We start from the raw sequence: 16,928 nt of genomic DNA on the forward strand, positions 1-16,928 counted from the left end.
AAAATATTCATATTTAGCACGTTGACTGACGTGAGTGTTGGGCCCTGTTCAACATGATGCAGTTCAGTGATGAGAAAAGATAGATAAATATAGAACAGGTAGTACCCAGCACAACAGCAGTAACAATGGGATGCATCTAGGTGTCCTGGTAGACAATCACTTAAGTATGAACCAACATTGTGCTGTAGCTGCCCAAAAATACAAAGGAGTTCTAGGCTGCGTCAACAGAGGGATAGTTTCAAGATCACAAGAAGTGATTGCATCACTTTATAATGCCCTGGTGAGGCCACACTTGGAATACTGAGTCCAGTTTTGGTCACCATGATTAAAAAAAAAAAGAGATGTTGAGACTCCAAAAAGAGTGCAGAGTAGAGCAACAAAGATGATTAGGAGACTGGCGGCTAAACCGTAGGATGAGGATGAACAATTGAGGGAACTAAGGATGTCTAGTCTAACAAAGAGAAGGACTAGGGGAGATACGACAGCATCTTCCAATATTTGAAGAACATTTAAAATTTCTCAGATTTCAGGAAAGGAAGTGAGGAAAGCAAAAGAGCGCCTTTGAGAAAAACGTTCCTAAGACATTCCATCTCATTATTCATCCTTTTCATCAAGAAAATTTCTCTTTTGAGTCTTTTCACTTCTTTGCCACTTTAAAACGAGCCAATGTTTATAAATCTGATTCCTGGACAGGGATTTTCAGAGAAAAGACATAGGATCCCTTTTCACAAATGAGAAAAAGGACAATCGGAAGAGTTTTCGGCTCATACCACTTCGATAGCTCCTTTATCTATTCCGATATTAGCCACACATTCCCAAGCATAAGAGTGAGGAGTTATTCCCCACTATTTCTTGGGAGAGAAATCTTCATTTCCAGATCCTTCCTCCCATTTTGCAACAGAAAACGGAAAATGTAGAAGCAAAGAAATTAATTTTACCTTGGGTGGTTGATTCACACAGGAGGATCGGGAGAGACGTTGGAAGAAACAAAAAGAGAGCCACAAAATTTATGATGGGAACAAGAGGAGCTGAAGAGGACCAAGAGAAGAGAGAAACCTTCAAGCCATCCTCCAAGTGGTGGCCTCCACACTCCACACGATGGTCCATTTGTGGAGCTGGGATCGTCTCAGCACCCCCACCGCTCTGCTTTCTGAGCCGAGGATGACAACCTGCTCCTGCAAACACCACCTCCTCTCAGCAAACAGCAGGAAAGGAAAGGCGTCATCACCTCTCCACTAGCTTCCTCCTCACTTTGCAGGCCCAGCAAAACCAACCCAGCTCACTGCTCAGCTCTGCGGCCTTCTTGACCACAGCACACCTTTTCTGCAATCTCACAAGGACATCTCGCCGCCCCCGGCCCTAGACGTGCCATTGTCAAAACTTTTGTGCAGCCACAGCGCTTAAGAAGAGCCAAAAATAATAGAACGGACAAAAACGGAGAGCAAAACACAGTTGCTTTCGTTCTCAGCATCAAACGTTCTCCACCAGCTCGAAAAATCTTCCACCTCCAAACCGGAAGCTCCTACGCCTTCATTCCCCAATCCCGCCAATCCATGGCGTTGTTGTTATCCATTCAGTCCCATCCGGCTCTTGGCAATTGTGTGCACCAGGTCTGTCCACATCTTCCATCTTGCACGGCTTCTTTGAGAACTTCTGTGCTGTGGCTGGTGTCGGTTTTGATCGTGTGCAGCCACTGTGTTTTTTGGTGGCCTGATTTCTTTTTTACCGCTAACTCTTCCCAACCCAAATATTTATGGAGATTCTCAGCCATCCAGGTCACGGTTGTCCCAAAGGTGCCTTTTTTTCAGGAGGCAACTGGACTTCCTTCCTTCATTTGAAGACGTTTCGCTTCTCATCCAAGAAGCTTCTTCAGCTCTGACTGGATGGTGGGGAATGGAAGGATTTATACTCCTTGCAGACAGCTGGTCATTTGCCTTCTTTTAGAGCAGACATGTCAAACACAAGGCCCGGGGGCCAGATCCGGCCCGTGAAGTGGTTTCATGCGGCCCGCGAAGCCATCCTGGAAAGAGTGAGGGAACGGTCCCCACTGCCTTGGTCCTGGCCCTGAGACCCTCCTTCTGCCAGAGACCCTCAGATCTGTCCCACTCCTGCCCAGGCCCCCATAGGCACCCTTGATGCGAACGATGTAGAGCTGGCCACGCCCACCCAGTAGGCCATACGCACTCTAGCCACGCCCACCCAGTAGGCCACGCCCACCCAGGCTATACCCACCCGGCCCCCCGAGGGCAACCGCAATGCTGATGTGGCCCTCAATGAAATTGAGTTTGACACCCCTGTTTTAGAGGGTCGTTGAGGCCACCTGGAGGCTTACCCGTGTCCTCAGGGTCACCTGAGTGGTGCAAATGGGTGTGAAGCCTCCTTAGCTGCAGGATGTTTTCTACCCTGGGTCCCTTCAGTCTTGAAGACAGGCGCAGGCTGTTGGGGGCGAGTCTGTGTTGTCTGCATCCCAAACTGAAGCACAAATGGTCCCTGTAATCCACAATGTTTTCTGGAAATCCGTTCGTCCTCCCGCACCCTTCGAAGGGTGCTCATCCCGAAGTGCAGGGCTAAATGTCCATGGAGAGTCTCCGTCATCCAGGTCACTGTTGTCCCAAAGGTGCCTTCAAAGCGAAACGTCTTCAAAGAAAAACAAGAAAGTCCACTGCCATACATCGCAACTGGGAAGACCATAGCCTTGACTATGCGCACTTTTGTCGGCAGGGTGATGTCTCTGCTTTTTAGTGTGCTGTCTAGATTTGCCATGGCTTTCCTCCCCAGGAGCAAGCGTCTTTTAATTTCTTGGCTGCAGTCCCCATCTGCAGTGATCTTGGAGCCCAGGAAAATAAAATCTGTCCCTACCTCCATTTCTTCCCCATCTATTTGCCAGGAATTGAGAGGGACGGAGGCCATGAACTTGGTTTTCTTAATGTTTAGTTTCAACAGGAGTCCTTGTACATCAAATGGTTGCCCCAGTCTATTCTTGAAAACCTCCTGTGATGAAGCACCCACAACACAGGGACACTGACTGGAAAGCTTTGAGTGCCTCTCTTTGCAGCGGCTGCAATCTTCAAACCGATGGGAGAACAAAACAAAAGGATAAACCTCTCCTTTGGGTTAAGCTGGAGTCCTGGCGACTCCACAAATATCTCTTTTTCCAGTTTAACAACATCACTCTGGGTCAGCTTACCCTTTCAAGACAATTAAAATTAGCAGTACGTGCTGCCATCTAGCGGCTTCCCAACAGTTATTTAAATGACTCTGCCGGGAGAGTTAATTATTTATTTTATTTTTATTTTTATTCCATTTATATCCCGCCCTTCTCCGAAGACTCAGGGCGGCTTACAAGCTTAGCAGTAGCCTTCATTCTACGTATATGCCTGCTTATTAGGGCTTTCACGCACACCCCAAGCGGCATTATTACAAAGTCAGCTTAATTGCCCCCAACAATCTGGGTCCTCATTTTACCTACCTGGGAAGGATGGAAGGCTGAGTCAACCTTGAGCCTGGTGGGACTCGAACCTGCACTAATTGCAGGCAGCTGGTGTTACTTAAGGAGGCATTAGCCAACTGCTCCACCAAGGCTCTTAATTATGTCAACTCTATTCAATTTATACAGGGACGCGGTGGCTCAGTGGGTTAGGACGCTGAGCTTGTCGATTGGAAGGTCGGCAGTTTGGCGGGTCGAATCCCGAGTGCCGCGTAACAGAGTGAGCGCCTGTTACTCGTCCCAGCTTCTGCCAACCTAGCAGTTCGAAAGCATGTAAAAATGCAAGTAGAAAAATAGGGACCACTACAATGGGAAGGTAACAGCGTTCCGTGCGCCTTTGGCGTCTAGTCATGCCGGCCACATGACCACGGAGACGTCCTCGGACAAGCGCTGGCTCTTCGGCTTTGAAACGGAGATGAGCACCGGCCCCTAGAGTTGGAAACGACTAGCACGCATGTGTGGGGGAAACTTTACCTTTACCTTATTCAATTTATTCACCAACGTTCTAATGAAATGAAATCTTGATTATTATTATTATTATTATTATTATTATTATTATTATTATTATTATTATTATTATTATTATTATTATTATTATTAGCTTGGTTTTACCATTCCTTTTGACACGTGCACAAACGTGGCCGACTAGTCCTCAGCTTACGACTAACAATTGGGACTGGAATGTGCACTAGTTAGGAAACAAGGTGGTTAAATGAGTCGCAACTTGATTTTATGGCTTTTTTTTTTCTTCCCACGGCTGTTAACTGTCCCCGTTGACTCTGCTTGTCGAAAGCTTCCTGGAAAGGCGGCAAATGGTGATCACGTGAGCCCAGGATGTTGAAACCGTCATAAATAGAGGCCGGTTGAAAGCACCCCAAATTTTGATCAGGTGGGGACGCTGCGATGGATGTTAAGTGCAAAAGCCAATCGTGAGTCTTTTTTTTTCCCGGTGCTGTTGTAACTTGTCTGAAATTGTACAGTTGCTAAACGAATGATCCTGAATAGAGAACTACCTGTATCCAAGTCTTAATATTCCTCTGAACAGAATAGAGCTGGAAGGGACCTCGGAGGTCTTCTAGTCAAACCCCCTGCTCAGGCAGGAGACCCTATACCATTTCACACAAAGGGCTGTCCAGTCTCTTCTTAAAAAGGAGGAGGAGGAGGAGGAGGAGGAGGAGGAGGAGGAGGAGGAGGAGGAGGAGGAGGACAGAATTGGAAGGGACCTTGGAGGTCTTCTAGTCCAACCCCCTGCTCAGGCAGGAGACCCTATACCATTTCAGACAAATGGTTGTCCAAGCTCTTCTTAAAAAGGAGGAGGAGGAGGAGGAGGAGGAGGAGGACAGAATTGGAAGGGGCCTTGGAGGTCTTCTAGTCCAACCCCCTGCTGAAGCAGGACACCCTATACAATTTCAGACAAGTGGCTGTCCAGTCTCTTCTTAAAAAATCTCCAGTGTTGGAGCATTCCTGGTGGCCGGCTGTTCCACTGGTTAATTGTCCTCACCGTCAGGAAGTTTCTCCTTAGTTCTAGGTTGCTTCTCTCCTGGGTTAGTTTCCATCCGTTGCTTCTTGTCCTTCCTTCGGGCGCTTTGGAGAATGGCTTGACTCCCTCTTCTTTGGGGCAGCCCCTGAGATGTTGGAAGACTGCTATCCTGTCCCCACTCGTCCTTCTCTTCATTAAATGAGACATCCCCAATTCCAGCAACCGTTCTTTGTAGCCTCCACTCCCCTGATCCTCTTGGTTGCTCTTCCATCCATTGTTTCTCGTCTTGCTTTCTGGTGCTTTGGAAAATAAGTTGACACCCACACACACACACACACACACACTCTCTTCTTTGTGGAGTTGATAGATTTGTTCATCTATCCTTTTCTTATATTATTAGGGGTCATTTTTAAATATATATATATATATCCAGCACTGCTATCAGATGTGCAGATGTTCTATAATAATGTTATATAAACCCTGTTGATTTTTGGGAGGGGAAAAAAAACCTAAAATAAATTTTTTAACCAGTTTACAAATGAGAGAAATTTCTCCCTGTTCCTTTTAGGTCAACATTGGGTGTGCTCCTGGGTTAAAATTTGGTGGAACATTCAAAAGATTTTTAAGAGAAAGATAAAGTTCTCTCCGCAATTGTTTTTACTGGGCATTGTTGTAGATTGTGATGTTAAAGAAACCAATTTGATGTTGAATTTGATAAGAGCAGCACGGTTACTGGTGGGACAATACTGGAAGAAGGATAGTTTGCCTACTAGAGAAGAATGGGTGTTTAAAGTATCGAATCTTGCAGAAATGTCTAAGATTTCTGCTTATTTGAAGGATCACTCACAAGAAAGATATATTTCAGTTTGGAGGAGATGGATAGATTATATTCAGAACAAATATGGGACTAAAAAGTTCCATTTAGCTTGAGTAGATTTTAGAGGGATATTGTTATTAATTTTAGTGTTAGTACTTTGTATGTATCTATGTTAAAGGGGAGTTAAAGCAGATTATGAATTTGGTTAATTTTATATTATGGATAATTTTTAGTTAGAATATGATTATTATATCTATAACCCTGTATTTAGCTCTGGGAAGGGGGGGAAGGGGGGTGGTTTGGGGTGGGTGGGTTTTGGCGATATGTATTGTAAAATCTTTTTTTTTTGTAAAACTCTTTAATAATAATAAAAAAAAACATTGGGTGTGCTCCCTCTGCCAAAGCGACAGCTCGCTCCATGCAGAAAGTCAAGACAGACACCATCCGAACCCAAGACTATTAGCCCCTGGGGTGTTATCTGTTCTGTTGTTCACTTTGGAATTTGCACCATGCTTTCCACACACACACACACACACACACACACACACACCTCCGTCCCACACACACACACACACACACACACACACACACACACACACACACGCACGCACCCATGCTCCTGCCCACAAATCACAGTTCAGAGTCCAGAAAGACCAAACAGGGCAGTGTGTCTCTTTTGCAACTCAACACAAAACAGTGACGAAGCAGGAAGCACATCTTTTTGCTGGGAGCCCATCAGCCCCCATGGATCTTATCAATGCCTTGGCCCCCTCGTCTTTGTTGAAGTAAGTTCATGGGGGGAGGGGGGGCTCACGGGGCTGGAGAAGTTGGGGTTAGCCATCTCGACTTCCGGAGTCCTTGACATCCTGGTTTCTCTAGCTAGTTCTCAACAGCTAAGCCTTCTTTCGTGGTTAGTTGGCTCTGCCGTCCAACCTTTTCACAAGTTACAGCAGCAGCCAAGACAAGGATGTTGGGGGACCATGGAAGCAGGGAGGTGGGGGGGAATTCCCACACCTGTTTGTGTGAAATCAAGGAAGGCACGGCAAACTAACTAGGTTCTCTCAACGTTTTAACCTCCTGGTCATTTACACAGATTACCCAGCTGGATTCAACCATGGGAGGCGAAGCTTAGTCTGTGGTTATCTGGTTGAGGGGGTTGGGATTAGGGGAGAGGGCATGTTATATAAACCTGGTTTGCTTGCTCTCTGGTTGTGGCTCAAGAGACCCAGAAAAAAAGGCTTGTTTCAGGAATCAATTCAGCAGAATGTCAGTTCCATTGGAGTAGAAAGGGGGGAAAAAGAGAGAGAGAGAGAGAGAGAGAGAGAGAAGAGAGAGAGAGAGAGAGAGAGAGAGAGAGAGAGAGAGAGAGAGAGAGAGAGAGAGAGGGAGGGAGAGAGAGAGAGAGAGAGAACCAAGTTATATCTGGAATAATGTGAGCATCTGCAGTTAAAATGGGTTCGCTCTGAGTTGGCTAATCCTCGAAGAAGATTTGAATTCAGAACGGGGTCCATGTTTAACACTGATTGCCAACGGAACGAAGTTACCCATTCTGGCTTCACTCTTCTTTTAGAGTCGGGATCTCCAAACTTGGCGACTTTCTAAGACTTGTGGACTTCAACTCCCAGAATTCCCCACCCAGCTTTGGGAGTTGGAAGTCAAGATTGGCAAGATTGGAAAACGGGAGTCTCCAAACTTGGCTGGCTGAGGAATTCTGGGAGTTGAAGTCCAGAAGTCTTAAAGTTGCCAAGTTTGGAGGCCACTCTTTTAGAACAATCTTCCAACCTTGCCACTTTAAGATCTGTGGACTTCAATTCCCAGAATGCCCCGGGCAGCTTTGAGAGTTGAAGTCCATCCATCTTAAAGCGGTCAAGCTTGGAAAACCCTGTTAATGACAATAATAAAGGGGGGGAGGGGAAACTAGATATTTATAGTGTACCAAGTCAAGAAACATGGATAGTTAGCTTTTCAGATTAAATGGTCTACTTATTTATTTATAAAATTTATAAACCGCCCATCTTACCCCAAGGTCACTCCTATATCTTAGTAAGCCCAGTTCTATAGCAGCAACTTTCAGTCAATCATGGCTTATTTCACAAATCCAAGGTGTGACCTGGCTTGTTTTGTACTTCAGAAGCTAACCAAAGAAAGAAGCAACCTAGAACTAAGGAGAAATTTCCTGACAGAACAATTAACCCGTGGAACAACCTGCCTCCAGAAGTGGTGAATGCTCCAACAATGGAAGTTTTTAAGAAGAGATTGGATAGCCACTTGTCTGAAATAGTGTAGGGTTTCCTGCCTGAGCAGGGGGTTGGACTAGATGACCTCCAAGATCCCTTCCAACTATAACTATTATTATTATTATTATTATTATTATTATTATTATTATTATTATTATTATTATTATTATTATTATTATTATTATTATGCAGCTAAAACCCCTCATGCATCACTGCTCCTTGGATATGTCTATGCAGTTAAGACGGACTCCATAGCTACTCCAACATTACTCCAGCCCCCTTTTTCTGGAGAAAAACAACTACCTGGAATTTGGACTATGACCTCCAAGGCTAAAGGAGCAATAGTTGCTGTAATAAACGGTTCCACGTAATCCTGATTAATTGTGGCTGTTTGGGGAGCCCTATTAGGGCTTATCTCTCAAAAATCAGGGAGAGGCAGTCTTACAGAAGGACTCTCTTAGTGGCACTGCAGAAGAGAAAGGCCTGTTTTTCGCTGGACACTCTGCACATGATCTGATGGATCACTCTGCAAGATCACATGACCCGTTAATAGCAATTCCCCTTGAGCTTCGGACCGCCCCGGATCTCCAGTCCTTTCGCCGCGGCCTTAAAACATTCCTTTTCCATCAGGCTGGACTGACGATAGGGATTTTAAAAATGTTTTTAAATTTTAATTTATCAATTTTAATTATTTTATTGGGGCTGTTAGTTTAATTCTTTTTAACTTTTGCATTGCTGTATTTTTATTGTTGTTAGCCGCCCTGAGTCCTTCGGGAGATAGGATGGCATATAAGTCCAATCAATCAATCAATCAATCTATCAATCAATCAATTTATAAGGCCTTTATAGGACCCCACTTGGAATACTGCATCCAGTTAGGGTCGCCACAATATAAAAAAAGAGACTTTGGAAAGAGTGCAGAGAAGAGCAACAAAGATGATCAGGGGGCTGGAGGCTAAAACGTGCAAAGAACAGTTGCTGGAATTGGGGATGTCTAATTTAGCAAAAAGGATGAGGGGGGAAATGATAGCAGTTTTCCAATATCTCGGGGGTTGCCACAAAGAAGGGGGGGGTCACCTATTCTCAACCTGAAGGCAGGACAAGAAGCAACGGATGGAAACTAATCAAGGAGAGAAGCAACCTAGAACTAAGGAGAAATTCCCTGTCAGGACAATTTAACCAGCGGAACAGCTGGCCACCAGAAGTTGTAGGGGCTTCATCACTGGAGGTTTTTAAGAAAAGATTGGACAGCCATTTGTCCCCAAATGGTGTAGGGTCTCCTGCTTGAGCAGGGGGTTGGACTAGATGACCTCCAAGGTCCCTTCCAACTCTTCTTATTCCGTTCTTCTCGCTCGACTCAGGTCAGTCTCCAATGCAGGCTCGGAAATCTCCCGCCGGGTCTGGATGCCGAGCCCTCCGCCCCAACGGCCGTTCCGAGTGTGCGATCACAAGCGCAACCTCCGCAAGGGACTGATGGCAAGCACTTTGGGAGACTTACTTGACAAGGTTTGTAGATTTATTTGGGATGTGTCTTGTAGCTTTTTTTATTGTTTCAAATCCTTTAATTGCGAATATTTTGGTTCGTCGGCCAATCGGCCAGAGGTTCAGACTGAATTTGGTGCTTTTGTCCACCTAGGGCAGGGGTCTTCCAACGTGGCCTTTCATGACTTGTGGACTTCAGCTCCCAGAATTCCTCAGCCAGCGTGCCTGGCTGAGGAATTCTGGGAGCTGAAGTCCACAAGCAGGGGTCTTCAAACTTGGCCCTTTGACGACTTGTGGACTTCAACTCCCAGAATTCCTCAGCCAGCGTGCCTGGCTGAGGAATTCTGGGAGTTGAAGTCCACAAGTCGTCAAAGGGCCAAGTTTGAAGACACCTGACCTAGTGAGTCCTTTCCAAGGACCTGGGATAGGCAGATGTGTTTGTGTTGATTATTATCATTATTTTATCTCCCAGCCAATGTACACACACACACACACACACACACACCTATTTTGAAGGTCAATTTCTGAATTTGCAGCAGGTCACTCCAAGTCGACCTCTCTTTTCTTACCTGTGAAATGGGCATAAAATTTTGTTGCACATCCCTCCAAGTCGACCTCTCTTTTCTTACCTGTGAAATGGGCATAAAATTTTGTTGCACATATTTAACGCTTCAAAGGAAGCAGTTTGGGTGGTGGTGGGGAGTCTCTTCACCATGCATGCCTTGAGTTTTGTTGGTTTCATGTTTTGTAGGCCAGGGAGACCCTCTTGATGTCCGGTCTGGTTTCCTTGGTGCTGGAAGAAGACGGGACCCTGGTTGAGACGGAGGAATTTTTCCAAATCCTGGAAGACAACACAGCCTTGATGGTGTTAGAGAAAGGACAGAAGTGGACTCACGGCAAGGTGGGGATCAGCAAATCAAATCGGACATCCGTTTGTCGGGGATGGAGTAAGGTCTCCTTCCTTAAGCAAGGGGTTGGACTAGAAGACCTCCAAGGTCCCTTCCAGCTCTATCAGTCTATGATCTGTCTGTTTGTCTGTCTGCCTATCTCTATCATCTATCGATCTATCGATTCTTTATCATTATCTATCCACAGCATATGTCTATCTATCCATCTATATCATCCATCGATCATTATCATTATCTCTATCATTATCTATCATTATCTATCATCTATTGATCATTATCTATCATCTATCCATCTATCATCAACTATCCATCATTATCTACCTATATCTATTTATCCATCTATCCATTATTTATCTATCATCTATCAATTGATCGATCATTATCTATGTATCTATCTCTATCATCTATCTATCCATCATCTATCTTTATCATCAATCATTATCATTATCTATCCATCTATCATTATCTATCTATCTACAGTATATCTATCTATCCAGCTATCATTATTTATCTATCCAGCTATCATTATCTATCATTATCTATCTATATCTATCTATCCATCCATCTATCATTATTTATCTATCATCTATCATCTATCCATCCATCTATCTATTTATCTATCATCTATCAATTGATCAGCCTTGGTGGAGCAGTGGGCTAATGCCTCCTTAAGTAACACCAGCTGCCTGCAATTAGTGCAGGTTCGAGTCCCACCAGGCTCAAGGTTGACTCAGCCTTCCGAGGTAGGTAAAATGAGGACCCAGATTGTTGGGGGCAATTAAGCTGACTTTGTAATAATGCCGCTTGGAGGGGGGGGCGAAAGCCCTACTAAGCAGGCAGATACATAGAATGAAGGCTACTGCTAAGCTTGTAAGCCGCCCTGAGTCTTCGGAGAAGGGCGGGATATAAATGGAATTAAAAAATTTTAAAAAAATTATCTATCGTTATCTACCCATCATTATTTATCTATCATTATCTATCTATCTATATCTGTCTATCCATCCACCCATTATTTATCTATCATCTATCGATTGATCAATCATTATCTATCTATGTATCTATCTATCTAGCCATCTATCATTATCTATTTATCAGTTATAAGGAAAAGATTGGACGTCCATTTGTCCGAGATGTCCTAAGGTCTCATGCCTTGGGCAGCGGGTTGGACTAGATGACCTCCCACGGTCTCTTCCAGCCCTAGGATTCTGTTTCTATTCTTCTAAACCCTCCAGTTCTTTTGATCGAGTTTTATTATAATATCAACCTATAAAAGGAACAAAAGTAAGAAAATACAAGAAAAATAAAAAGTGCAAAAAGGAAAAAAAATTTTTTGACTTCCCACAGTCTTTGGTGCAGCAATTACAAAAATACAGGTTTAGCCATTAGCTTCCCCTTTCACAATCTTTCGGCCATCTCTAGTTACAAAATCATTCTAAAATGAATCTTTTTCTTTTCACGTTAGTCAAAAGGCTCAAAGGTGAGAAATAAATTTTGTAGGTATTCCAGATCAGTTTGGGCGATGACCCAAGTGCAGCCACGCTAATCTCTGGTTTGTCCGCCCTTATTTCTTCAGAAATCTGGGGGTTTTGCCCAGCTAAGCTCCCCAACGTCAGTTGTGGTGAACATAAAAGCTGGCAGGAAATACCTTTGGTGCATTTTTTTTTTTAAAAAAACAAACCCCAAACCACATTATAAAATAACTACTAACATCGGTTTCCTCGGCTTGGGGATTTGGGTTTTTTGTGGTTTCATACCAACACACACACACCCCTCAAATTGCTTTGGTGTGGTGTGCATTTTTCTTGTTGGGAATCTGAGTTTTCCTTTGTTTTAATTATTTATTAGATTTTGATCCTGCCTTTATTACTTTATAAGTAACGCAAGGCAGCAAAAAATACTTAATCCTTCTATTTTCCTCACAGCAACAAAAACAGCCCTGTGAGGTGGGCTGGGCTGACACAGAGAGAGGGACTGGCCCAAAGTCACCTAATTGGCTTTCATGCCTGAGGCGGGACTAGAATTCACCGTCTCCTGGTGATTGAGCCAAAGTCACCCAGGTGCCGTTCCTATCAAAGGCAAGACTAGAACTCACCGTCTCCCGGTGATTGGGCCAGTCACCCACCCAGTTTTCATGTCTAAGGCTGGACTATAATTCACTGTCTCCAGGTCATTGGCCCAAAATCACCCACCCGGTTTTCATGACTAAGGCGAGACTAGAATTCATCGTCTCCTGGCAATTGGCCCCAAATCACCAACCCAGTTTTCATGACTAAGGCGAGACTAGAATTCATCATCTCCTGGCAATTGGCCCAAAAACATCCACCCGTTTTTCATGTCTAATGGGGGACTAGAATTCACTGTCTCCTGGCGATTGGCCCCAAATCACCCAGGTGCCGTTCATGTCTAAGACTGGACTAGAACTCACCGTCTCCAGGTGATTGGGCCAAAGGCACCCAGCTGGCTTTCCTGTGCAGTGAGGGACTAAAACTCACCGTCTCCTGGTGATTGGCCCAAAATCACCCATGAGGTTTTCATGACTAAAGCGGGACTAGAATTCACTTTCTCCTGGTGATTGGGCCAAAGTCACCCAACCCGCTTTCATGCTTAGGGCAGGACTAGAACTCACCGTCTCCTTCTGATTGGTCCAAGTCACCTACTGGGCTTTCATGACTAAGACGAGACTAGAACTTCCAGTCTCCTGGTGATTGACCCAGTCACCTAGCCAACTTTCAAACCTAAAGCAGGACTAAAACTCAAGTCACCCAGCCCGCTTTCATGCTTAGAGCAGGACTAGAACTCACTGTCTCCATGAGCCATGGAGGCACATTGGTTAGAATGGAGATCAGTAAAATGAGGACCCAGATTGTTTGGGGGGGGAGCAATAGGCTGACTCTGTAAACCCCTCCTTCCTTCCTTCCTTCCTTCCTTCCTTCCTTCCTTCCTTCCTTCCTTCCTTCCTTCCTTCCTCCCTTCCCTTCCCTTCCCTTCCCTCCCAGTGGTTAGAATGCAGCATTACAGGCAAACTGCCCACTGCCAGCAGTTTGATCCTGACCTTCCAAGGTTGGTAAAATGAGGACCCAGATAGTTTTGGGGGGGTGGGGGCAATAGGCTGACTCTGTAAACAGCGTAGAGGGCTGTAAAACACTATGAAGCATTATATAAACCTGTGTGCTACTGCTATCTATCTATCTATCTATCTATCTATCTATCTATCTATCTATCTATCTATCTATATCTATCTATCTCATCTCTCTCCATCCATCCTATCTGCCCATCCATTCTATCTATCTATCTATCTATCTATCTATCTATCTATCTATCTATCTATCTATCTATCTATCTATCCATCCATCCACCCACCCACCCACCTATCCATCCATCCATCCATCCACCCACCCACCCACCCACCCACCCACCCATCTATCTATCATCTATCTATCTATCTATCTATCTATCTATCTATCTATCTATCTATCTATCATCTATCATCTATCTCTATCATCTATCTATCCTCCCTTTCTGTCACTGCGTTTTTTTCTGTTTGTCAGCTACGCACTCTGTTTTTCTGCCAGCTGCATAGTAATCTTATCAATGTAACCGAGGTGATTGTCACATGTCCAGCCACGTTATGGTTTCAATCTGTTTTTTGCTATTAAGTGCGCATGTCTACAAAAGTTTTCTCTCTTTACTTTTTTTCTCTTCTCTTTGATTCTGTCTGATGAGAGGATGTAGTCAGTTAAGTTCTTTCTTTGTTTTCCAATTAAAGTTTTATATACAGTAGAATACGCCTCGGTTTTCTTTATTTTTACCTGATGTTTACCATGCGTCAAATGAACCACGGTTCATCGCCCTCTGATAGGGAATTATTGATTTATTTCCCTGACACTTTCCCTCTCTCTTTCTGTCTCTCTCTCTCTCTCTCAATCAAAATCAGGACCCAGATTGTTGGGGGGGGGGGGAATAGGCTGGCTCTGTAAAGCGCTTAAGAGAGGGTTGTAAAGCACTACGAAGCGGTCCATAAGTCTAAGTGCGGTTACTATTGCTCCCCAGAGTATCAGTCGGTCGTTTGCCCTGAGCGGAGACAAGCCTCGAAACAGCCAGGATATCGCCCGCATCACCTTCGACATCTACAAGCTCAACCCGCGGGACCTTTTCGGCAGCCTAAACATCTCGGCCACTTTCTACGGGCTCTACTCGATGAGTTGCGACTTCAAATGCCTGGGGCCGAAGAAGGTTCTGCGGTGAGCCTGGTGCAGAGGGAAGCTTAGGGATGGCCCAAGTGCTTTTCCAAGGAACAGTTTCCGCCATTTCCCACAAAAGGTTGGAAAGGACGCAGGAGGCCTGGTATGAAATGCGAGACAAGGCAAAATTGCTGCAAGAGACACTCTAGCTCAGGGGGTCTTCAAACTTGGCCCTTTGATGACTTGAGGACTTCCGACTCCCAGAATTCCTGACTGAGGAATTCTGGGAGTTGAAGTCCACAAGTGATCAAAGGGCCAGGTTTGAAGACCCCCTGCTCTAGCTATTGCAGTGATAAACCCATCTCCAGGCTGGCCCTGTCAACGCTTCCACTCCTTGGATTATTTATTTGATTTTTATCCCGCCTTACGATGGTTTACGAACAATTCTCAAAGCGGTAAACATTCTTGATACTCCTTCCTCCTCCCATTTTCCCCACAATCCTCTGAAGTCGGTTGGGCTGACAGACAGGGGCTGGCCCTAAGTCCCCCAGCCACCTTTGATGCAAAGATGGGACTAGAACTCACCATCTCCTCGTGATTGGCCCCAAGTCACCCAGCTGGCTTTCCTCGCTAAGGTGAAATTAGAACTCACCGTCTCCTGGTGATTGGCCCAAAGTCACCCAGCCAGCTTTCATGCCTAAGGCACTGGAACTCACCGTCTCCTGGTGATTGGCCCAAACTCACCCAGCCGGCTTTCATGTCTAAGGTGGAACTAGAACTCACCGTCTCCTGGTGATTGGCCCAAAGTCACCCAGCTAGCTTTCGTGCCTAAGGCACTAGTACTCACCATCTCCTGGTGATTGGCTGAAAATCACCTAGCCGGCTTTCATGTCTAAGGTGGAACTAGAACTCACCGTCTCCTGGTGATTGGCCCCAAGTCACCCAGCCAGCTTTTGTGCCTAAGGCACTAGAACTCACCGTCTCCTGGTGATTGGCCCCAAGTCACCCAGCCAGCTTTCATGTCTAAGGTGGAACTAGAACTCACCGTCTTCTGGTGACGGGCCCAAATTCTCTTCGCCAGCTTCCACGCCTAAGGCTATCTCACTTTAGCAACAGAAACCTCGGGCACCCTTGTGGCCGTTAACTCGAGGACTCTCCGTACCACCTACCTTTGTGAATGGTTTTGATGGAAATCCTGTGTCGCCTTTTTCCTCCAGGGAGATCCTGAGAGTGGCTTCCACCGTCATGCAAGGCGTCGGGCACCTCCTTTTGGGGGCTTCCAATTACATCCGCCGGCTCCTGGACGTGGGGGACGGCTGGCACCCCCAAGTCAAGATAAGCAACTACCAACACTGAGGCCTTCCTCCCTGCAGACGCCGGGAAAACCTTCCAGCTTCGGAAGTGGATCTAAGGGAACCCACTCGATTCGGGACTCAAGATTTAAAGAGTATTGAAACAAACAAAAAACAACAAAAAAATAGGGAGATTTTACCTGCGGCTTTCTGTCCCCTTTCCAGAGGTTAAGGGGGATTGATCCAGGCTGGCATATACAGACCACGGATGCGGCGTACCAGTGCTTCAGAGTATCTTCGGATAAGATGCTTCGGGTAGGACTGCAAAGCCTATCATCCCTGGCGGTACAATCGCTACAAGCCACCTTTGCCAGGTTTGGTAAAAACACACACACACACACACACACACACACACACACACGGCCTCCTGACCCCTATCCAGCAGCGTGGGCCTCGAAGGAGCGAAGTCATAACCTTTGCTTGCAGAGTGGGCAGCAGAGCCTCCAGCTCCGCGACCACTCTACCTGCATTTAACTGGGAAAGCAGAAAGCCCAACTAGCCCTCCGCTTATAACCATTTGCTTACTGATTGAATTCATACTTCTACAGACCAGCTCTCAACTCGCAACTGTTCCGTTTAGCGTCCGGCGCTGGGAGAAAAAAAAAACCACCCTGATTTATAACCAGGTCTAGCATTTTATGAGCGTTGCTGCGCCTTCCCCCACGTTCACGAAAATCAAACTCCGGGGACTTGGCATGATCTTACGACGGTTGCGTAACCCGGGATCACAGATCACCCTCCGCAAGCTTCCCAGCCGGCGTCGAACAATGGGGGAAATCTGGGCTCATTTAACGACCGCGTGCTTCGTTTAACTGAAGCGATTCCCTTAACGACCGGTGGTAAAAATCAGGCACGACTCCATTTCACAACTGCCTTCTCAGCGACAGAAACTTCAGTCACAGTTACGGTCGTTAAGTCGAGGACTCCCTGTATCGCAAGACCCGCCACCCCTGCGCCTCTTATACCTGCTGGTCAATATCTGGT

At 45.6% G+C, this 16,928-nt stretch overlaps 1 protein-coding gene across 1 annotated transcript; it reads left to right on the forward strand.

Annotated features, from left to right (window-relative positions):
• Positions 1–6,528: 6,528 nt before the first annotated feature.
• On the forward strand, positions 6,529–16,036 carry LOC308677276 (lipid transferase CIDEB-like; the record flags this gene model as incomplete). The annotated part of the gene is made up of 5 exons (XM_081343534.1): positions 6,529–6,569; positions 9,383–9,527; positions 10,255–10,404; positions 14,462–14,652; positions 15,810–16,036. 5 exons carry the CDS (start codon positions 6,529–6,531, stop codon positions 15,946–15,948), a joined length of 666 nt encoding a protein of 221 aa, XP_081199660.1. The 3' UTR covers positions 15,949–16,036.
• Positions 16,037–16,928: the final 892 nt, after the last annotated feature.

This window comes from Vipera berus (genome assembly GCF_964194415.1).
Source record: "Vipera berus genome assembly, chromosome: Z".
Classification (NCBI taxonomy): Eukaryota; Metazoa; Chordata; class Lepidosauria; order Squamata; family Viperidae; genus Vipera; species Vipera berus.